The sequence below is a fragment of the Ceratotherium simum genome, chromosome 7 (genome assembly GCF_057802395.1).
Source record: "Ceratotherium simum simum isolate JZ-2026a chromosome 7, ASM5780239v1, whole genome shotgun sequence".
NCBI classification, from domain to species: Eukaryota; Metazoa; Chordata; class Mammalia; order Perissodactyla; family Rhinocerotidae; genus Ceratotherium; species Ceratotherium simum.
The window spans coordinates 59658052-59681426 of NC_141906.1; the positions used below are offsets into that span (position 1 = coordinate 59658052).

The following is a 23375-nucleotide window of genomic DNA, read 5'->3' on the forward strand; positions in this document are numbered from 1 at the left end:
TCCATTGTTGTCATTTTACTAGCTGTGTGCCCTTTAAAACAAAAGTTATTGAACCTTTGTAATCCTTGTTTTCTTAACTGTAAAATGGGATACTACACACTTGTGTTATCAGAGTTTAATGAAATACTGTATGGAAAGCAGTTAAGCACTGTGCCTGGCATAGTAGTTTTTACTGTTACGGCTCTGCTTTGGAGAAAGTTGCTTACTAATTCTAAGACAGAAACTGTTTTACTGTCTATGCAAAAACATTTATAAAAAACTGAATTAACAACTAGGTCACAAGTCATAAATTATTAACATTAAAGTAAGTACTTGTTAACCTTCAGTGTTTTAGTATATTAAGAGTGGTATCCAAAAAGTCAAGGTGAGTTGGCCTAACTGACTCTTCATTGCTCTATATAGAGAGTTACTTGTGTAACTAGTTTAGAAATGAAGCAGGTACCACTAGTTATAATGGTAAAAAAGAAAGAAATCTTAACCAAGCCAGAAAGGCCAAGAGAAATTAATTTTGAGAATAACCTACCACACGTGAAATAAATTAATTCTAGAATACATTACAGATATTCTTGTATGGTTGAAGACTTGATAATGGTAAAGTAGAATCTTAAAGTGGAGAAACCTAGGATAATTTTTAGTTCAATTCCTATTTTATAGCTGAGGCAAAGCAAATTATTACTTATACAGAATTACATAACTGATGAAAATCAGAACTTGTTCTTGTTGCTTTTTACTAAATTTCTTTGAAGCGGAATTAATTGTGCAAATTGAATACCACTACCAGAAGACTCAACTACATCACTTAGCCTACCTATCCTACCTTTCATCTTCACAGACCTGTGCATTCATTCATTCAACAAATACTGAGTGCCTGCTGTGTTTTATGGCAGGCATCATCTTTGAAGAGTTTTGCTATAGAGGAAGGTAAAACATCAAGCACGTTGATAGTTAAAGTGTTTCACCTTGCAGACCTCTGGGGAGAGATTGCTATGGATTTAGAAGTTGTGCTCATCTCAGGCAAAATACAGGAGTTGATGGCATATGGCAAAAGTTTTTTTCTTCACGGAAGCTAGCAAAAGGAGACAGAAAGGGAATACAAGGTGAGAGAGATGGTTTATCACTATCCTTTCCATTCAAGATGTATTTTTCAAATAACAAGTATATATTTAGGGTTGACTCTGTATGTAGTACTTTGGTAAATGATGGGGAAGAAATACAGAAGAGGAATAAAATGATCTCTGCCCTCAAGGAACTGACACTCTTGTTAAGACTCATTTGAAAAAGGAGATGATTCTATCAAGTAATCTCCCTGTCTTCTTTTTGCCTACATAAGATAGTTTTCTAAAGGATTTTTCAATTCACAGGGAAGTATAACATAATTATTCTCTTTTTTTTTAAAAAAAACCTTTTTACGAAAGTTTTCAAATATTTACACAAGTAGAGAAAATAGTGTAATGAACCCCACCCCCATGCCTAGCCCCCAGATTCAACAGTGGTCATCATTTTGTCATGCTTGCTTTGTTGATCCCTTTTTTCTTTTCTTTTCTTTTTTCCCTTACCACTCTCCCTCTCTCCTTCCTCCCTGTCTCCTTTCTTCCCTGTCTCTTTCCTTCCCTCACCTTCCTTCCATCCCTCCTTCTCTCCCTTCTTCCCTCCCTTCCTCCCTCCTTTCCTCCCTCCCTCCCTCCTTCCTTCTTTCGTTCCTTCCTTCCCTCTCTTCTTCCTTTCCTCTAGCATTTTAAAAGAAATTTATGACATCATGCATTTTTACTGTAAACACTTCTGTATTATAACATTATTTTTAATACCTGTATATATCTTATCATCTATATGTACCATAATATACCTAACCAATCCCCTCATGATGGACATTTTCATTATTATTCATTATTATTTTTTGTGTGTGTGTGAGGGAGATCAGCCCTGAGCTAACACCTATGCCAGTCCTCATTTTGCTGAGGAAGACTGGCCCTGGGCTAACATCTGTGCCCATCTTCCTCCACTTTATATGAGACGCCGCCACAGCATGGCCCGACAAGCGGTGCATCGGTGTGCGCCTTGGATCAGAACCTGGGCTGCCAGCAGCGGAGCGTGCACACCCAATCGCTACACCACGGGGCCAGCCCCATTATTTATTATTATTATAGTTTATTTCTTATAAATAGTACTTCCTGAAACATCCTTATATACCTGTATCTTTTTAACATCTTCATGAGTATATCTTTCTCACATATGGCATTCTCTTGGAATGCAATTTTCTGGAAATGAGATTGCTGAAGCAAAGGGTATGCACTTTTACAAATCGCTACATAATACCAAACATCTTCAGAAATGTAGTAATTCTTATTCTCAACAGCAATGTGCCTGTTGATCTTTGCTGATCTGGGTTTTGTCAGTCTATTAATTTTGTCAATCTCCCAGTATCGTAGATTTTAAAAGATTTTTTATGTGTGTTTAAAAATTATTAATGAGGCTGGGCATCTTTATTCTTATTACAGTCTGTTTGTATTTCTTCTTTTGTGAATTCAGGCTACTCTTTCATAAACATCACTTTCATTATTTTACTTCTTTATTCAAAAACCATAGTATCATTATTTGCCATCTCTGATTTTCAAGACCCTTCATAATTTGGCCCTAGCTTATTTTTCCAACTTAATACTGTCAAGCAAGAGTCATTCTACTCCAATAAGGAATATTTCCTCATTCATATACCTCATTCTATTCATTTTTTTCCTGCACTCTTTTTTTTTTTTTTTTTGGTGACGAAGATCGGCCCTGAGCTAACACCCATTGCCAATCTTCCTCTTGCTGAGGAAGATTAGCCTTGAGCTAACATCTGTGCCCATCTTCCTCTGTTTTGTATATGGGACGCCACCGCAGCATGGCTTGATGAGAGGTGCGTACATCCGTGCCGGGGATCCAAACCCTAAAACCCCAGGCTGCCAAAGTGGAATGTGCCAACTTAACCATCACGCCACCAGGCAAGCCCCTCTTGGATTCATTTTTTTTGTGTGTGAGGAAGATCAGCCCTGATCTAACATCTGATGCCAAGCCTCCTCTTTTTTTTGCTGAGGAAGATTGGCCCTGAGCTGACATCTGTGCCCATCTTTCTCTACTTTACATGGGGTGCCGCCACAGCATGGCTTGACAAGTGGTGCATCGGTGCGTGCCCGGGATCCAAACCCGCTAACCCCGGGCTGCCAAAGTAGAGCACAAGCTCTTAACAGCTTGCGCCACTGGGCTGGCCCCTTGGATTCATTAAGTAATGTTTTATTTTTCTTCTTTTCTCCGTGTTTTACATTCTACTTTTCTTTTTTCTGCCTATTTAAATCCTTCAGAATCGTTGTAGCCCATCTTGCAATAAAGTTGCCCCAGATTCTCTAGCCTTCATCAGTTTCCTCTTATTTGAATTCCCACTGTACCTGTTGTTTTTACCACTTGATTTAGTAGCAAATTATAGACTGCTTTGTTTTATTTATCAAGCACCAACTATGTGCAAGGCCATGAATACATAGCTGTGAACAGAACACAGTCTCTGTGCTTGTGAAGTTTGTAGTGTAGTAATGATGCATTTATTTCTACTTCTTTGCTTTATTAGTGAGGTTGACCTTCTTTTCGTATACCTCTGTTATATGTGAGGTATACATACATTTTTAGATACATAGTTCTGTGTCCCCAACTGGATTAAAAGATCATTGAGAATATAAACCATGTTTTATACTGCTCCATTCCTTACAATACTTTACTCAGTTCTGAGGATGTAGCCATTACTAAGTATATACTTGCTCTGTTAATGTTGGTTTTAATGAAAGTTGTAGACTGTAGAGTCACATACCTGGCCTCATATTACAGCTCAAGATCTTATGAACTAACTGTGCAACATTTGCAAATTACTTAGCCTCTCTAAGCTTGTTTCTTCATATGTTAAATATCTGCCTCATAACATTGTCATATGGGTTAAATGAGATAATGCATGTAAAGCATTTAGTACAATGCTTGGTACAGAGTAAGTGCTCATTAAAAGATACTTATTATTATAGTAATATGTTTAATCTCTCAAGCTAGAAACTGCTTCAACAACCTTTTATTTCCCTAACTCCTTTTATCTAAGCAGTTACCAAATTCTGTTCAGTGTACTTCAATTATCTTGTCAATTTAGCCTCTCTTTTTAATCCTGATTGTAACCCACACTCGGAAATACATTTTATATTGTCGCTTAGTATATACTATGTTTATTTGCACATATCCGAAACAAAAGTTTTATGAAATAATTATGTGGCATGCACTCTGATGTTTTTTGTTCTATGTTACTAAAAAAAAAAAAAGCTGGGCACAGCCATTAAAACTGATTTCACAACACACAGTTTGAAACACACTGGTCTAGATTTTTGGAATCTGCAAAATTTGGACTACTGCTGAACTGGATTATGTTCATGTATAAATTTTCTTTTTTTTTTTAATTTTTATTTATTTATTTTTCCCCCAAAGCCCCAGTAGACAGTTGTATGCCACAGCTGCACATCCTTCTAGTTGCTGCATGTGGGACGCGGCCTCAGCATGGCCGGAGAAGCGGTGCGTTGGTGCGCGCCCAGGATCCGAACCCGGGCCGCCGGCAGCGGAGCGCGCGCACTTAACCGCTAAGCCACAGGGCCAGCCCTCATGTATAAATTTTCAATGAAATAGAAAACAGAGATGAAGTGACTGGGGCTTGGAGCTTATTTTGGTTGTACCTTGTCTTTCTTCTCCAATAGTTATATTTGTATATATAGTTAGATTTGCCTATTCTTAATCTGGTTTCACTGCTGAAGGTGGGAGTATTCAGTTGTACATATTCCAGAGCTGGTATAGAATGAGATTACTCAATATTTGGGGCAGAGTAGTGCCCACCTTGACAGGGCAGAAATTTCTCAACCACTTCATATCTGTGCTGTTTTTCTTAGGACAGAAATTGACATACTTGGATTTTCTGGAAAAAACTTTTTATTACAGAAGTTTTTAAACATTTTAAAGAGTAGAAAGCATAGTATGATGAATCTCCATTACCTAAATTCAACTTCAGTAATTATCAACATTATGTTAATTCCAAGAGGATTTTTTTTTTTTTTTTTTGGTGAGGAAGATTAGCCCTGAGCCTAATATCTGTTGCCAATCCTCCTCTTTTTGCTGAGGAAGATTCGCCCTTGGCTAACATCCATGCCCATCTTCCTCTATTTTATATGTGGGATGCCTGCCACAGCATGGCTTAATAAGTGGTACGTAGGTCCGTGCCTGGGATCCAAATCTGCGAACCCCAGGCCGTTAAAGCGGAGCACGCAAACTTAACCACTATGCAACCAGGCTGGCCCCCCAATAGGAATTTTTAACATGGAATTTTTAAGGTACATATAGTTCCCTTCCTTAATACAGATAGATGATCTGTTTTTCAGAAGAGAGATACCAGCCTTAGTGTACCTTGCTTTAGTACTCACAACCTGTTCATTTTAATTGATGCCTGCAAGAAGAGTAAATAATTATATGACATGAGGGAGCAGTGGTGGGGTAGTGTGGATTTTCCTAAGGACCACCCAGAACACTAGACCCTTACTAGGCCATCTTACTTGAAATATTTCCATAGCCTCATTTGTCAGTCTGCCTACCACCACTCAGTACCACCTACCTTGCTGCCATTAGACTGATCTTTTAAAAATGACTTGGGGGCGGTGGAAGCTCAGTACATTTATTCTGTTTAAAACCTTCAATTCTGGGGCTGGCCTGGTGGCACAAGCCGTTAAGTGTGCGCGCTCCACTGCGGCAGCCCGGGGTTTGCTGGTTCGGATCCCGGGCGCGCACCGACACACTGCTTAGCAAGCCATGCTGTGGCGGCGTCCCATATAAAGTGGAGGAAGATGGGCACGGATGTTAGCCCAGGGCCAGTCTTCCTCAGCCAAAAAAGAGGAGGATTGGCAGATGTTAGCACAGGGCTGATCTTCCTCACAAAAAAAAAACCTTCAATTCTTCCTTTCCTACCTATAGAATAAAATCCCGAACCATAGATTTTCATTCATAATCGGGCTCCAGCCTACCTTTCTCTCCCACTACCTGTCTCTTCCCTACCATATCCAGCTTCTTCTTATTCCTAGAATACTCAGTCTATTTTAGGACTTGTACCTATTTTTCAGGATCCAATTTAGATTTCATCTTGTGGATGAAATCTTTTTAACTACCCCAGAAAGAAATTCCTTTGCTTGTTTTTGTTTGTTGCGGGGGGGTGTGTGTGTCTCTGTGTGTGTTTTGCCACTTAATTGAGTGGTATGTATTAGTTTATGTTTGCCTCCCTCCCCACCCTCAGTTAGACAGTGATCTCCAAAGCAAAATATCTTACCCTTCTTTGTCTCCTAACCACTTTCTTTGATGCCCACACGTAGTAGGCATCCAGTGATGGTTTGTTGAATGAATGTCTTCATAGTTTTAGAATTTTAGAATCTAATTCCAACACAAGTTCTCTCCGGGTAAGACGAGTTCATCAAAGTTTATTTTTTCATTTTGTTTTGTGTATTTTCATTTTTTTCCCTCCCCTCTTTGAGAACTTTTGTTAAAATTTCTAAGTAGGACCTAACTTCTATAGCCTTTTCCTTAGGGGGAAATATTCTTTGGTTAACTAGTATGTAGTATCTTCAAGGATGCTGTAGTAAAGGTAAGTAAAATCTACTCTCAGTATACTTAATTTGTTGTTGTTGTTGTTGAACAATATGGTTGTATGTAGCTATAAAGCAAAATGGAATGGAATACATTTGTGCTTTTTTGTGCTTATAATAGCCTTAACCAATTTTTGATGTATTTCAGCTCATGGAATGCTGTGTAAATGCCCTGGTGACATCCTTTAAAGAGACCATCTTAGCAGAGTGCCAAGGCATGATTAAGCGAAATGAAACTGAAAGTAGGTAAAATATCACATAAAGTTCTCATAATCTTTTAAGAGGGTATCTTTAAAGCAGATCACTTTTAATAAATTTCTATTAGATCATTTTTTATACATAGATATATTTATTAAAGTAAACTGTAATTCAAGACAATGGTAAAATATTTAGTACAGCTGGAAGCGCTGTAAAGAAGGTTATTAATTTATACTTTAAGCATTTTTCCCCCTTAGGTATCAATATGTATGTGTGTGTGTGTGAATTTCAGTTTGTTCTCGAAAGTAGGACTCTGCTTCTAAAGGCTAATTTAAATGGTAAACATAGTACAGGGTAGAACTAGGTATTTATTTGACTTTTGTGTGGCGACTTGTGATGAATATTTTTAGATAGTAATAAAACACTCCGTGTTAATAATCTTCATCCTTCTTCCCAAAAATATTTTACAATTTAAGATTTCTGAAGTGTATTTTTTTCATTACTTAAATGTTTGCTTAATAATGGCATATTTTGGAAGGTAGCAAGTACATTACAACCAAAAAGAATACAGTAAAAATTACCGATATCCCTACTACCCACAGATAACCACTTTTAACGTTTTGATGTATTACTCTCCAGATTTCATTGTATATAATTGCAAGATCCTGTTTAATCTTTAGTTGTATTTAAAGTATGCATTTCAATTCACTTCAGTTTATACACTCTTTAGAAGCAGTTTTGTAGTAAAAAGCAAGCTGCTCATTGGCATAAATGAAATATTTGAATTTCTGTATGCCAAGCCAGGTAGGATTATCTCTGATCCATGTTGGACTCCCTTCAAAAGGATTTATTTAGTGGTAACCAGTTCTGGAGGTAAGATTTTTGTGAAGGTCAATTAAATGGTATAACATGAGAAAGTGCTTTTGTAAACTGAAAAATTCCTTATCAGTACAGTTTTATATTATCTCGAATATACTTTTATAATCATTACTCTGAACAATCTGATGACATGATTTTTTTACCCCTTAATGATGTGACTGTGTGTTTAATATTGTTTTTATGAAATGTACTAATCTCCTTGTAAACTTTTGTATTCCTTAGAATAAAAAAAATTCCATTGCATTGAAGGTCAAATGACTTACCTTTTAGGAGGAGTTGGGTTTTGCGGTATATGATCATTTTTAATTAGAGTTTCTTTTAAAAATAAAATTTGTCAGACTGAGAAGGTGGACCAGGAAGTTATAGTACTTTCTATAGCAACTCCTGAACTGATTGTACCCACAGAATACTATTAATGTTATCAGCTTCCAACTAATATTTCTCAAAACTCTTACTATCATGGTCATTTTAGACCCATGATACAAATCAAATAGAAAATGTATTCTGATGAATGAAATGATTGTATGAGTGTGTTCTATCCTTTCAGAATTACATTTGATGTTTTCATTGATGGACAAAGTTCCTAATGGGATAGAGCCAATGTTGAAAGACTTGGAGGAACATATCATTAGTGCTGGCCTTGCAGATATGGTAGCAGCTGCTGAAACTATTACTACTGTAAGTTTTCCTCAATGGCAATGATAGATGTATATCAAGGTTATTTTTTAAATGCAGGATCAGGTATTTAAAATAGTAATTGATGGCAAAACAATAATATTGGAACACCTTTTAATTTTAAGGAAAGATTTTTCAGAAAATTTCCCAAATTTTAAAGCTATAGTATTTTATTAAAATTATGTTTATATTTTGTCTTTTTTTTTTTTTTGTATCATTCTTTGCTTTTTAAAAACTCCATTGAATATAAAACATTTTATTTTTAGGACTCTGAGAAATATGTTGAGCAGTTACTTACACTATTTAATAGATTTAGTAAACTCGTCAAAGAAGCTTTTCAAGATGATCCACGATTTCTTACTGCGAGAGATAAGGTAAATATTCCTGTATATTAACACTACTGTGATAATTTACTTTTAATAAGAAGCTGCCATCATTATGCTATTAAATTACAAACTAAAAACCTAGCAACTCTGATTTTTCATCAGTGGAGAGCAACCATATTTATTGTATTTGGTTTGTTTTATGTTTTTGTAAGCATTGGATATGGAGCTAGAATTTAGCTAGAAAGTTGCTGTCTTCCTCATTTTTCCGAGAATGTTTTCCTGTTTTTGAATATTACTGATTATTGAATTCCTGTTTATCCTCTAAGACCCAGTTCAAAGTATACTTCTCCTGGAACTTTCTTGATACCTTGCCTCCCCCTACATCCTATCCCAAGCAGAGTTGATTCCTCTTTCCTTCCATAGGGCTCCTGTGAGAGTTATGTCACGTTTATCCTTGCTTCCCATACCCTCTTTTCCCATCTTCACTAGTATGGAATAATGATAATGAAACATAGTATTGTCCTTAGAGTTGTGTCTTTTTAAATGTTATAAACCTATCACTAGAAATTACCATCCGTTTTTTCCCCTCTTCAACTACCTTTCATTACTTCCCAAGTTAGATTTTTTTCTATGACTCTAAAAAGACAATCAACTTTCTCCAGTAGGCTTTTTTTCTCACCCTATTTGTGTATTTTAAAATAAATAGGTAGATAGAGTAGGAAAGGGTTAAAGGAATATGGAGGTAATGAGGTGGTTTGGAATATTGAATTGAGTGGCCTGCAGAGGCTTTACTGAGATGATGTTCGAATCAAGATTGAAGGTGATTAAGGAATAAGTGATGTGGCTATCTGAGGGAAGAGTGTTCCAGTCAGAGGGGACAGCAGATGCAAAGGCGCTAAGGCAGGAATATACCTGTCGTGTTCCAGGAACAGAGAAGAAAGAGGTCATTGTGACCAGAGTGGATTGAGTGAGGGGGAGAATAGTAGAAATTGAAGTCAAAGAGATAACAGGAGGCCAGATCATGTAAGATTCTGTGAGCCATGGTTAGGAGTTTGGTTTTTACTCTTGAGTAGGATGAAAAGTCATTGAAAGATTGAACAGAATGACAGGACTTGACTTACATTTTAACAGGATTACCTAGCTGCTACAAAAAGAATAGACTGAAAGGGGCAAGAGAGGAAGCAAGAATATCAGTTAAGATCTGTTTAAGTAATTCAATTAAGTAATGATGGAAGCTTGGCCCAGAATGATAGTGGGTGGAGAGTCAAAAGTGGTTGGATTCTGATTATATTATGAAAATAGACTATGCAGGATTTGCTAATGAATCAGATGTGGAGTGTGATAGAAATAGACCAGTCCAGAGTAACACTCAGATTCTTGTTCTGATCAGTTAGAAGCGTATGCTTGCTGAGATGGGGAAGACTGTGGGAGAAGCAGGTTTTGGGGAGATGGTTGCAGAGAGATTGGGAACTCAGTTCTGGACAAGTTAACTTTGAAATGTTTATTAAACATCCATGTGGCAATGTTAAGTCTGGAGTTTGAGGCTGAAGAGATAAATTTGGGAGCTTCAGCATATAGATGGTATTTAAAGCGCTGACACTGGCTATGACCACCAAAGTAATGAGTGAAGATAGAAAAGAGAAGAGATCCAAGCACTGGCCTGGGACATTCTAAATTTAGTTGTCAGAAAGATGAGGAACTATCTTTCACGAGGAAGGAGAGGAATGAGTGGAATGACCCAGGAGAGTGTGGTGCGCTAGAACACAAGTGGAAAAAGCACTTTCAGGAGGAGGGCATGATCTGCTGTTTTCAAATGCTGCTGCTAAATCAAAAGGGGGATTAACCATTGTCTTCAGCAACATGGAGGTTGTAAGTGACTTTGACAAGAACTATTAGATGGAGTAGTGATGTGAAAGCCTGGTTAGAATGGTTTCTAATAAGAATAGCAGTAGAGAAATTAGAGACAGTGAGTTAGATAATTCTTCCAGGAGTTTAGCTTAAAGAGAGAGAGAAATGAGGCAGTAGCTAAAGATGGACAAGGCCAAGATAGAATTTTAAGGATTTAAACAATAACAATATGTTTGTATGCTGAGGCTACAGAAACCATAGAGAGGGAAAGTACTGATGATGCAGGAGAAACAGAAGGGAGTTCTGGTTATTTCAGTTTTCTCAATGAAATAGGAAACCACATCATCAGCTCAGAGTGTACGTGGGGGAGGAAATATTGGAGGTTTTAAGAGAAAGGAGATGGTATGAAAATATTTTCTAGGAGAACACGTGGACAAGAGAAAATGGTATGGTTCTCAGGAGACATTAAGACCCTACTTGAAAATAATGATAGTCATAACATGACAAAGACCATACTGAAGTCATTGACTTGAAAAATTCTATCAGGCCAAATACACCATTTAAAATAAAAACTAATTTATATTTGTGTGTATTTTTGGAATTGTAACAATTTATCTAACTGTATTTTAAATGTTAAAAATAATGTTTATATTTCATTTTTAATTTTTTGCAGGCGTATAAAGCAGTTGTTAATGATGCTACCATATTTAAACTTGAATTACCTTTGAAGCAGAAAGGGTAAGTTTTTTAAAAATCATATGTTTAGGGCCGGCCCCGTGGCTTAGTGGTTAGGTGCCCGCGCTCCACTGCTGGCGGCCCGGGTTCGGATCCCGGGCGCACACCGACGCACCGCTTCTCCGGCCATGCTGAGGCCGTGTCCCACATACAGCAACTAGAAGGATGTGCAGCTATGACATGCAGCTATCTACTGGGGCTTTGGGGGAAAAAAAAAAAAGGAGGAGGATTGGCAATAGATGTTAGCTCAGAGCCTGTCTTCCTCAGCAAAAAGAGGAGGATTAGCACGGATGTTAGGTCAGGGCTGATCTTCCTCACAGAAAAAAAAAAAAAAAATCATATGTCTAAAATTCTTAAAATTTTTTGGAGTGTATTATATCTTATTGGGTATGCAAAGTGCCTTATTTCCCTAATCCTATTAGGTTTGTTTTTTGTTGTTTTTATTGACTTTTATGATTTTTGCTGCGTTTGATTATTAAAACCTCTGTCTCAATTTTTAATTTTATATTTAGTTATCTCCTTTTATGGCCAAAAAATGTTAACCTTATTTTTTTAAGTAGAAAAAATGTCTTGTTCTTAATCTTTTAATCTCTACTTGATTCTTTTTCCCTCTTCAGTAGTCACTGTAGTTATTTATTACTTACAAAAGCATAGAACATGACTCAATTCACCATAATGATAAAAAAAGGAAAATCAGTCTTAAATTTTTATATTGCCATTTTTAAAAATTGATCTCATTGGTAAGATGAATTTACTTATGCTAAGTACTATTATAGAAAGTATCTGGTGGTGTAGTGGTTAAGTTCAAACGCACTGCTTCGGTGGCCCGGGGTTCGCAGGTTCGGGGCCCGGGTGTGGACCTCTGCACCGCTTATCAAGCCATGCTGTGGCAGGTGTCCCACATATAAAGTAGAGGAAGATGGGCATGGATGTTAGCCCAGGGCCAATCTTCCTCAGCAAAAAAAATATATATATATATATGAAAATCAAAATTTAATGAAATATTAATAAATTTGAGCTAGTTGTACTATCTTCAGAGTAGTACTACGTAGCACTAAAGTAGCGCTAATTGGAAAAATCTTTTGATGTAAATTCTAACAGAGAAATGCTATTTTAAACAAATTTTATACATAATACTAAAATATTTGAAAAACAGCATTTCTTAAGAAGGAAAAGTAACTGTTCAGGGTTTTTTATTTTATTTTAATCATTTCATTTTGGTATTTTTGAGCTATGTAAGTTATTGGAGTGATTTTACAGTGGAAGATACCTGGGTCATACAGTATTATAGTAATTGATATAGTTTAGAAGGGCAGTTATTGTGTTTTCTTTATAAACTGTGAAATATATGAAACATATACCACTACATCTTGGAGATCTCTTCATACAATACATAAAGGTCTTCCTCATTCTCCCCTGCCCACAGCATTTTTTAATGTAAATTTTCAAACTTACAGTAAAGTCACTCTATTGCTTTATCAAATATGTATGTCCCTATATATCTATCAGTCTGCTTTTTAAATGCATTTGAAAGAAGTTGCAGGCATCAGTAACCTTTACTCCCTAACTACTTCAACATGCAGTCATTAATTGAATTTGGTATTTGTTTATATTTTGAGATAAAATTTACCTGCACATGCATAAATCTTAAGTGTACACTTTTTTGAGATTTGACAAATGCCTACACCCCATTAAGATGTACAATATCTTTATCTTCCTTGAGAGTTACCTCATGCCCATTCAGTCAGTCCCACCCCCACCTCCTTCCAGAGGCAACTATTGTTCTGATTATTTCAACATAGATTAGTTTTGCCTGATCTGAGACTTCATATAAATGGAATCATACAATATGTGCTTCTTTGTGTAAAGCTTCTTTCAATTCAGCTTAGAGTTTTTGAGATTCATCTATGTTTTTGCATATCACAGTGGTTTGTTTTCCAAAGTGGTTGCACTGTTTTGTACTCCCAGCAGCAAAGTATGAGAGTATTTGATCCTCATTCTCACCGACATTTAGTGTTGTCATTTTAATTTTAGTCATTCTGGATGTATGTAGTGATATCTCCTTATAATTTTAATTCCCATTTCTTCCCTCATGACTATTGATGTTGAGCACTTTTTTATGTACTTTTTGACATTTCTTATATTTTTCTTTGTAAAGTGTTTGAATTTTTTGCCTGTTTTTTCCCCCATTGGGTTGTTCTTTCTTAGTGAGCTGTATGAGTTCTTATATATTCTGTATACAGGTCCTTTGTAAGACATATGCTTTTATTTTGTGTTTTTTGCTTTCTGTGTTTTGTCTAGAAAACCTATGTCTACCTCTAGGACATGAAAATAATCCTTTGTTTTCTTCTACAAGCTTTATAATTTTAGCTTTCACGTTTACATCTAAGTTCCATCTTAAATTAATGTTTGTGTATAGTATAAGCTAGGGGTTAAATTTCATTTTTTTTCTTTTCCATATGGATAGCAAGTGGTTTCATCTTCATTTGTTGGAAATACTTTCCATGCCCCACTGCATTGCTTTGGTGCCTTTTATCAAAAATCCAGTGGCTTAAGGGGCTGGCCCTGTGGCGTAGTGGTTCAGTTCGGCGTGCTCAGCTGCAGCAGTCTGGGTTCGCGGGTTCAGATCCCAGGCGCAGACCTACACCACTCATCAGCTGTGCTGTGGCAGCCACCCACATACCAAATAGAGGAAGATAGGCACAGATGTTAGCTCAGGGCAAATCTTTCTCCAGCAAAAAAAGAGGAAGATTGGCAATGAATGTTAGCTCAGGGCGAAATGTTCCTCAGCAAAAAGAAAAAAAATCAAGTGACTTAAAAATGTGTATATTTTCCTGGGTTCTCTGTTCTATTCCATTGGTTTATTTGGTTATCCTTAGGCTGTTACTACTTAGTCATGATTAATATAGTTCTGTAGTGAGTCTTGAAGTCAGGTAGTATAATTTTGTTCTTTTTTCCGTGAATGCTTTTGATATTCTAGTATTTTGCTAATATATAGAAATATAGTTGATTTTTGTATATTGATCTTATGTTCTGTTACCCTGTTAAACTTATTAGTTCTAGTAGTTGTTTTGTAGATTTCTTAAGATTTTCTCTGTAAACAATCATGTCATCTGTGAATAGAGACAGTTTTACCACTTATTTCTTTTTCTTGCCTTGAAGCACTGACTAGGATCATAAGTACAGTGTTGAATAGAAATAGTGCGAGTGGGCATCCTTGCTTTTTTTGGCAAGCTCAAGCGGAAAGCCTTTAATGGTTCCTCGTTAAGTACAAAGTCAGGTGAGGATTTTTCATAGATGCCCTTAATTAGATTGCTTTTTATTCCTAATTTACTAAAAAGTTTTGATAGTGAATGGGGTGTTGACTTTTATTAAATGCTTTTTCTGTGTTGAAATGATCATAAGGTTTTTCTTCCTTATTCTTTTGATGTGGTGAAATACATAAGTTTTTTTTTTTTTAAACATTTAACCAAAGTTCAATTCTTGGTATAAACTCTACTTGGTCATGATGTATTATTCTTTTTTTGTATTCCTGGATTCAACTTACTAATGTTTTGTTAAATTTCTTTTGGTCTGTATTCATGAAGGATTTACCTCCTCTTTTCTGGTCTTCGTGCCTTGTACAATTTTCATTTTTGTGATGTCTTTGTCATTTTTCTGGTATCAGGATTATGCTGGCCTCATAAAAAGGATTGGGAGTTATTCCCTCCCTTTGTATGTTCAAAAAGAATTAGTGTAATTGGTATTACTTCTTCCTTAAATGTTTGATAGAATTCGTAAGTAAAACCATCTGGGCCTGGAGTTTTCTTTATGGGCAGATTTTGATCATAAGTTCAATTTCTTTAATACATATAGGGCTCTTCAGATTTTTTATTTAATCTAGTTTTAATTTTGGTAAGTTGTGTTTTTCAAGGAATTTGTTCATTTCTTCTAAGTTGTCAAATTTATGTACATGAAGTTGTAAGTACTATTCCTTATTATCCTTTTCTCTCTGGTAATACATTAAAACTTTTTTTCTAGAGCTGTTTGAGAGTAAGTTGTTCATCGTTCTAAGTGCGTATTTTCTACAAATATGATTGCAATATAACTATCAAAATCAGGAAATTGACTTTGATGCATACTACCATTTACTCCTCAGACCCCTTTAAATTTCATTGATTGACCATATAATCTTTTTTATAGCAAAAGATCCAGTACAGAAACACGTGTTGCATTTAGTTGTTATATTTCTTTGGTTTTGTATGGCCTGGAACCATTTCTCAGTCTCTGACTCTCATGACCTTGACACTTGTGAAGATTACAGGCCAGTTATTTTGTAGAATGTAGCCAAGTTTGAGTTAATCTCATGTTTCCTTTTGGTTAGATTCAGGTTTGCATCTTTGACAGAAGTGAAACTTTGTTCTTCTCATTGCATCTTATCTGAGAGTGCATGATTTTGATAATCCCATTACTGATCTTGTTTAGTTTGATCACTTGATTAAATTGGTGCCTGCCAGACTTCTCCATTGCAAAGTTCTTCTTTTTCTCTTTGTAAGTATTTTGTGACAGGTATTTTAAAACTATGTAAAGATCCCATCACTCATCATATTTTCAGTTTATGCATCGATTTATCATATCAGTATGGACTCATGGTTTCCTATTTTAATCACTGGGTTATAATTTACTATCATTCTTTATTTTGTTTTTCAAATTTCAGATTTCACTAGTGAGAGCTGGTTTCTGGGTCCTTGTGACAGTAAACTCTTCCTTTCTTTTTGGCACACGAAGATTTCCAGATTAATTTTGTACTTTCCCTTGCCTGGCCTCGGAATCAGCCATTTTTTCACGAAGCCCTAGTTCTTTTTAATGGACGATGATATTTAGTGGACAAGATCTGGTGCTGGGTGTGTGCATTGCTATTGGAGTGTCACTGCTCCTAGGCCCTCTCAGTGGACAGACTTAAAGATATACATATGCGTTTACAACTACAGTGCCTGGCCTTGTTTCCTTGTGGATGCATTCCTTACCCTGCTGAGGCTCTGACTCCCCAAGCTGGGCCACCCCCTACGTGGATGCCTTTGTCATCTTGCTGGAACCTTAACGCCTCCCAATGTGCCTTACCCTTGCATGGACACCCTCCTTACCTTTTTGGTTTCTCATACTCCTTACCTGGCCCCTTCTCCATGTCAACACACCCCTTACCTGTTTGGGTTTTGATGCCTTTCTAGTGGATGTTTAACTTACCCAGCCTAGACTCTGACATCCTGTGCAAGGCTGCAACTCTGCATGGATGGCTCTTTCACTCTTTCATGGTTTGAGCTTTCATGTCCTTGGTTTAATTTATTCCTAGGTACTTTTTTCTTTTGGATGTTCTTGTAAATGGAATTGTTTTCTTAAGTTTCTTTTGGATGGTTCATTGCTGGTGGATAAAATCACAACTGATTCTTGTGTAGTTGATCTTGTACCCACAACTTTGCTAAATTCATTCGCTCTAGAAGCTTTTTTGTGGATTTTTTCATACATTGTAAATACACGATCATGACATCTACCAATAGAGATACTTTTACTTTTTCCTCTCTAATTTGGGTGCCTTTTTTTCTTGTCTAATTTTTCTAACTTAAGAACAAGTACAGTAATGAACAGCATGGTGAATATGGACATCTTTATCTTGTTCCTGTTTTTAGGGAGAACACTCTCAGTCTAACCATTGAGTATGTTAGCTGTGGATTTTTAATAACTTGATTATTCTTAATAGCAGTGTGGCATTCTGTCTGGTAGATGTAACATAGTTTATTTAATTGATCCTTTATTGCTGCACTAAGTAGTTTCTGATATTTTGCTATTACTAGTAGTGCTCCAGAGAATAATATTGTACATTTGTCATTTTATATTTATGAAAGTGTTTCTATAGTCTAGATTCCCAGAAGTGGAGATTGCTGGGTTTCTCTTTATTTTCTGATTCTGAGGTCGCCATGTCCTACCTTTAGCTCCAGATTAAAGTAGAAAATTTCCGTGGAATAAACTGAGTATTATTAGCTGATTCAAGCAGCAGAAACATGGGTGTTGTGGCTATTGGAGGTGATGGAGGTGATGTTCTAGAAGAATAAAGCTGCTAGTTGCATCCAGGTTATTTGGGAGACTCACTTCTGAGGAGGAATGGAGTAGTTTGTGATTGGCCAATGCTTCCACTGAGAACAACCAGAAAAACCAGGTAAATTTAGAAAATAGTAACTTTAATATTATCAAAGAGCTATAGAAGCAACTAGGACAAAAGATTTGAAACTTAGAGAAATGACAGAGAAGCTTTCAGAGGTTAGCTGAGGATTTGTAGCTGTGTTTCCCTGAAAAGAAGCAGCTGAGAATCTAGGTTTGGCTCAGGCTGAGCAATACTGCTGGGGGCAATAGAGCTTTTGGTGGTCACACAGGACCAGAATGACAGAACCCACTAGGCTCTCAATTGAAAACCCAGGAGGGACATTCCTTAGATTCAGTAGCTAACCAGAGGTAGACTGATCCTTACCAACGCCTTGAACCAACTCAGTCCCTATTAAAGTGATTAGTCTCTTCCGTAGCAGAACGCAGGGTAAACCCACTCTTGGTGGAAGATAACATCATCTGGTGGCTCTGTGATTCTTTTATATGCAGTGCCGAGTATTCAGTACGACATTACTAGTCCTGTGAAGGCAGAGGAACTTATGATCAATTAAGAGAAAAATCATTTTAGAAGCAGACTCTCAGATGATCCCAATATTGGAGTTAGCAGATAAGGACTTTAAAATAATTAAGATTAATAGCTTAACCACAGTGATATACCACACACACCCACTAGGATGGCTAAAATTAAAAAGACATTAACAAGTGTTGATGAGGATGTGGAGAGATTGGAATCATATATAATTGGTGTACGGCTACTTTGGAAACAGTTTGATAGTTCCTCAAGAAGTTAAACATAAAGTTACCATATAACCCAGCAGTTCTACTTCTGAGTAGTATATACCCCAAAGAAATAAGAACATACTTCTACTCAAAAATTTTTACATGAATGTTCATAGCAGCATTATTCTTAACAGCCAAAAAATGGAAACAACCCAGATGACCATTATCTGATGAATGGTTAAGCAAAATGTGCTATATCCATGCAATGGATATTATACAGCCATAAAAAGGAATGAAATTCTGATACATGCTACAACATGAATGAAACCTTGAGAATATTATGCTAAGTGAAATAAGCCAGACACAAAAGGACAAATTTTGTATGATTCCACTTATATGAGATATCTAGAATAGGCAAATTCATTGATACAAAAAGTAGAATAGACCTGACCAGGGCCTAGGGGTTGGAGAAATGGGAAGTTACTGTTTAGTGGGTATAGGTTTTCTGTTTGGGATAATGGAAGAGTTCTGGACATAGACAGACAGTGGTGATATTTCCAGAACATTGTGGATATACTTAATGCCACTGAATTGTATGCCTAAAAATGGTTAAAGTGCTAAATCTTCTTTACCACAAAGATATAAATATTTTTAAAAAGGAATAAAAAGATGCAAATATTTTTGAAAAGGAATGAGCTACTGATACATGCTATGATGTGGATGAATCTTAAAAACATTATGCTAAGTAAAAAAAATCAGTCACAAAAGACCACATATCGTTTGATTCCATTTATATGAGATGTCCAGAATAAGGAAATCCATAAAGATAATCAGATTAGTTATCTTTAGGGGCTGGGAGGAGGGATAGCTAGAGAATGGAATTTGCTGATGAGTATGGGGTTTCTTTTTGGGGCAATGAAAATGTTTTAAATTTTTATGATGATGATGGTTGCACAACCTTGTGAATATACTTAAACACTGAATTGCACATCTTAAATGGTATGCTATGTGAATTATATCTCAGTAATAATCTTAAATGTATAGTAAGTAATAATGAATAAATAATACATGTTAATGGACAATAGATGGAAAATGTTACCTTGAGAAAAGGTAAAATATGTATAGCAATATATAATTGGAATCATAGAAAACAGAAAAGAAGGCATTAGCAGTATTTGAAGAGCTATTGACCAAAATTTTCCAAAATTGATGAAAGATGCCAACTCTTAGATTCAGTCATCTCTTTGAATCTCAAGTAGGATGAATACAACTTAAACCATTCCTAGGTACCTCATAGTAAAACAGCTAAAAAACTGAAAGAGGGCCGGCCCTGTGGCTTGGTGGTTAAGTGCGCGCGCTGCGATGCTGGTGGCCCGGGTTCGGATCCCGGGTGCGCATCGAGGCACCACTTCTCCGTTCATCCTGAGGCCGAGTCCCGTATACAGCAACTAGAAGGATGTGCAGCTACGACATACAACTATCCACTGGGGCTTTGGGGGGAAAAATAAAATAAAATAAAATCTTTAAAAAAAAAAAAAAAAAAAAAAAAACTGAAAGAAAAAAAACAGCCAGAGGTGGGGAAAATGACACACTGCCTTCAAAGAAACAGCAATGAAAGACCGACAGCTGTCTTCTCAACAGGTTGAATTGGAGGCAGGGAGAATACCCCTGCAGTTATTACAGTAGTTCATGCAAGAGCTAGGCATTGGCAGTGTGAATAGTTTGGAAGAGATGGAGAGAGTCTTGTGAAGTAAGTTAGTGGTCTTTAGACTGGCAAATGTCTACCTCGAGAGATACAGAAAGACTTTCCTAGTATATGCCAGTAGGGATACTTTTAAGAAAATCAATTTCTAAATCCTCATCCACGTCTACTGTTTTCTAAAATTGAGCCATCTGGTGGAAGTATCACTGTAGTTTCTCCTTTCCGCTTCTCCTTTCCACAGCTGTTCTTCCCTGTTAGCAAAGGCATACCTCTCTTGATTCTTACTATGATGTGTTGTCTCAGAATATAAAAAGCCTCCAAACTGCGTAAGAAAGGAATATTTTGAAATATTGGTATTGATGTACAGAAAATGAATTTCTAATAACTAGGTATCAGATCCTTTTGCAAATAAGATGGTTTCTAATTCTTTGGTTTCAACACAGTTGATGGCTAATTTGATGCATTATTAGGAATAACTTTTTTTGTCAGATCAGTCTTTTTTAGCAAATAGGAGGTGCTCAACGAATTGAGTCATGTCATAAGTAAAACTTCTTCCAGTCCTATCTACTTACTTATGGGAATAAGATTTTTCGGGGTAAAGACATACATTTGTAAAAATAAAAAGTAGAAATAAAATTGATTGTGATTTCTGGATTCATAATTGGGAGGGGGGAAGTTTCATCCACCTCATTAAAAGTTGACACATATAGTAAAATTTTGCCATATGCATTTGTTTTATACACACACAATATAAGTATGTTGTTTCGGTAAGTTGTGTACTTATAATAATTTGGATAACTCAATTCTGGTAAAATACCACTTGACTTTCATATACACAAGAAATTTTAAAATCTTGAATTTAAATTTATTTACATATATAGTTTAGAGAAATAGAATAAAGAATAAATAAAGGATACATGCAAGATTTTCAAGCATAAAAATACAATACACTGGTTTTAAAATTTGGTTGGGAAAGTAAAATAGAGATAAAAGTTCTTCCTTATTTAAGAAAAGTTCATTTAAAGTTGTTTGAAATGGATAATGATAGATATTATGTCACTATGGAATTTAGGTTAAATTGGATACATTTCAAAGAGTGAAGTAACAATTTTATTTTAACATGGTAATAATGAAAAGTTTTAAATGTTAACTTATAAGTATCCAAGGATTTATATAGTTTTTCGAAAGTGTTTTAGCAAATATTTGAATAAAATTTTTTAAAGATCATTGGCATGGCCACCACTAGAGTGAGGCAAGGAGGCAGCTAGGGTACAAAATTTAAGGAGGTCTCACTCTCAGGGTCCTGCAATGGCACTTATGGGAACCTAAGAGTGAGTGCCTACTTAAATTATGCACTCCAGGTATCTTCTTGCTTACCCTAGTCCCAGCCCTGATCACTGGATTTTTATAATGTAAGAATTTTTTGTGAAAAATTGGCTTTAGAAAAAATATTTGTAGATATCACTCCTTTTTTATCAACTGCTTTTAATTTGTTTTTTAGGGTGGGATTAAAAACTCAGCCTGAATCAAAATGCCCTGAGCTGCTTGCCAATTACTGTGACATGTTGCTAAGAAAAACACCATTAAGCAAAAAACTAACCTCTGAAGAGATTGAAGCAAAGCTTAAAGAAGTGGTACAGAAATTTTTTTTCTAATTTCACAATTTTTAATCACCTTACTTTGAATTTGTGTTTTTATAAGATTTTCTGTGATAGCATCAATTTTTTAAAATGTATGTCTATAAGCAGCTAGTATTATGAAATTTTACAGTGCAAGATCTCTATAGAGCAGTTATTTTTCTTCCTGAAAATTTTTATTCTATAGCTGCCAGGAAGGGAAATAGCATTTAATTCGTCCCCTTTCTTGATTCTTTTTAGGCATTAAATTCTAGCTCCTATTAAAGGACAAAAGAAGGGAAAATGGAGCTGCTGGTGTTTGGAATGATAGTTGAGAGAATGGGAGTTTTTCACTTCTTTATTTTTGTGAGAACCCAAAATAGATAACTAGGGATGAATGAGTATAGGTAAAGAGTTAGTTGCTTTCATTTTTATTTGTCTCCCGGTTGTTAGTGTAATGTGATATAAGCCCAGGAATACAAAGAGGAAAAAAAAAATGAGTAAAAATATAGAGAAAGTATAGACAAAAAGTCTGAGAGAGAAGATTAGTGTCAGAAAAAGGGAAGAAGATATGTAGAAGAGAAAATGGGGAAGAACCATTGATTTTCATATAAAGTTTTATCACATTTTATATAAAATCTGAAAAATTAATGTTTATGGGAACTAAAAGGTTATTTGGTTACGGTCTCAAATTTGCTAACTTTTAAAGTAGTAAAGTGATATATCAGAACTGGTTCTTTTTCAGAGATGGGTGATTTAGTAGGCTTCTATCTGTATATGCTTATAAAAATTTCTGAATTTTCACAATTGGGGGATGTAGAAAGGTCTAAATGAGAGAGATGGCTAAGACTATATATGAATTGAAGTACTTTGTTTTCTGTACAGCTCTTGGTACTTAAATATGTACAAAACAAAGACGTTTTTATGAGATATCACAAAGCCCATTTGACACGACGTCTTATATTAGACATCTCTGCCGATAGTGAAATTGAAGAGAATATGGTAGAGTGGCTAAGAGTAAGTAAACTTTTTTTTAATATTTGGTTTTCTTAATATAGCACATGGTTCATATTTGTGCTTAAGTAATACATTTTGGTGATATTGTTAATATCAAAGAAATAGGGAACATTTTATAAGAATATAGCATCAATTGTATAAAATAAAGTGATATCTAATAAAGTATGTTTTCTTAGTAAAGGCTTTTAGTGAAGCACCTTTTCTCTTACTTTGCTTCTACTGTTTCACTCTTTTATATCTCCACTCTCATTTGAACTGACCTTATTAAATAGGCTGCACAACAAATCATTTCATTTTTAAGGTGTTTTAATACTATATGTTTAACTATAGAGATGTTTGTAAATAAATACTTGTATATAGCAAAAAGAACAATAGGTAAAAGATGATAGCTTTTAGAGTAATCATTGCTAATTATGACTAAATTCCCACATCAGAATATTTTGTCTGTTCCTTTCAGTTCATTTTAATGGAATTTGAGTTATATTAAAAGGAATATGGGCCGGCCCCATGGCTTAGTGGTTAAGTGCACGCGCTCCGCTGCTGGCGGCCCGGGTTTGGATCCCAGGCGCGCACCGACGCACCACTTCTCCAGCCATGCTGAGGCCGCGTCCCACATACAGCAACTAGAAGGCTGTGCAACTACGACATACAACTATCTACTGGTGCTTTGGGGGAAAATAAATAAAAATTTATAAAAAAAAAAATAAATAAAAGGAATATGTCTTTCATTTATATATATATGGTGTTATCATATATATTACACTACTAATAATAAAATTATATATTATAATTATATAATATATAATTATATGTATTTTATATATGTATTTCATTTATATATGTGTATTTCAAA

The 23375-nt window shown here is 35.7% G+C and overlaps 1 protein-coding gene across 1 annotated transcript in view; it reads left to right on the top strand.

Moving 5' to 3' along the window:
- CUL5 (cullin 5) overlaps window positions 1-23375 on the top strand; it is a 91322-nt gene that overhangs the window by 54538 nt on the left and 13409 nt on the right. Inside the window, exons 8-13 of the mRNA XM_004427370.3 lie at window positions 6820-6913; window positions 8296-8426; window positions 8690-8797; window positions 11271-11335; window positions 21391-21523; window positions 22391-22522. Of these exons, the coding sequence (XP_004427427.1) occupies window positions 6820-6913; window positions 8296-8426; window positions 8690-8797; window positions 11271-11335; window positions 21391-21523; window positions 22391-22522 (663 nt within the window). The remainder of the gene's footprint in view (window positions 1-6819; window positions 6914-8295; window positions 8427-8689; window positions 8798-11270; window positions 11336-21390; window positions 21524-22390; window positions 22523-23375) is intronic.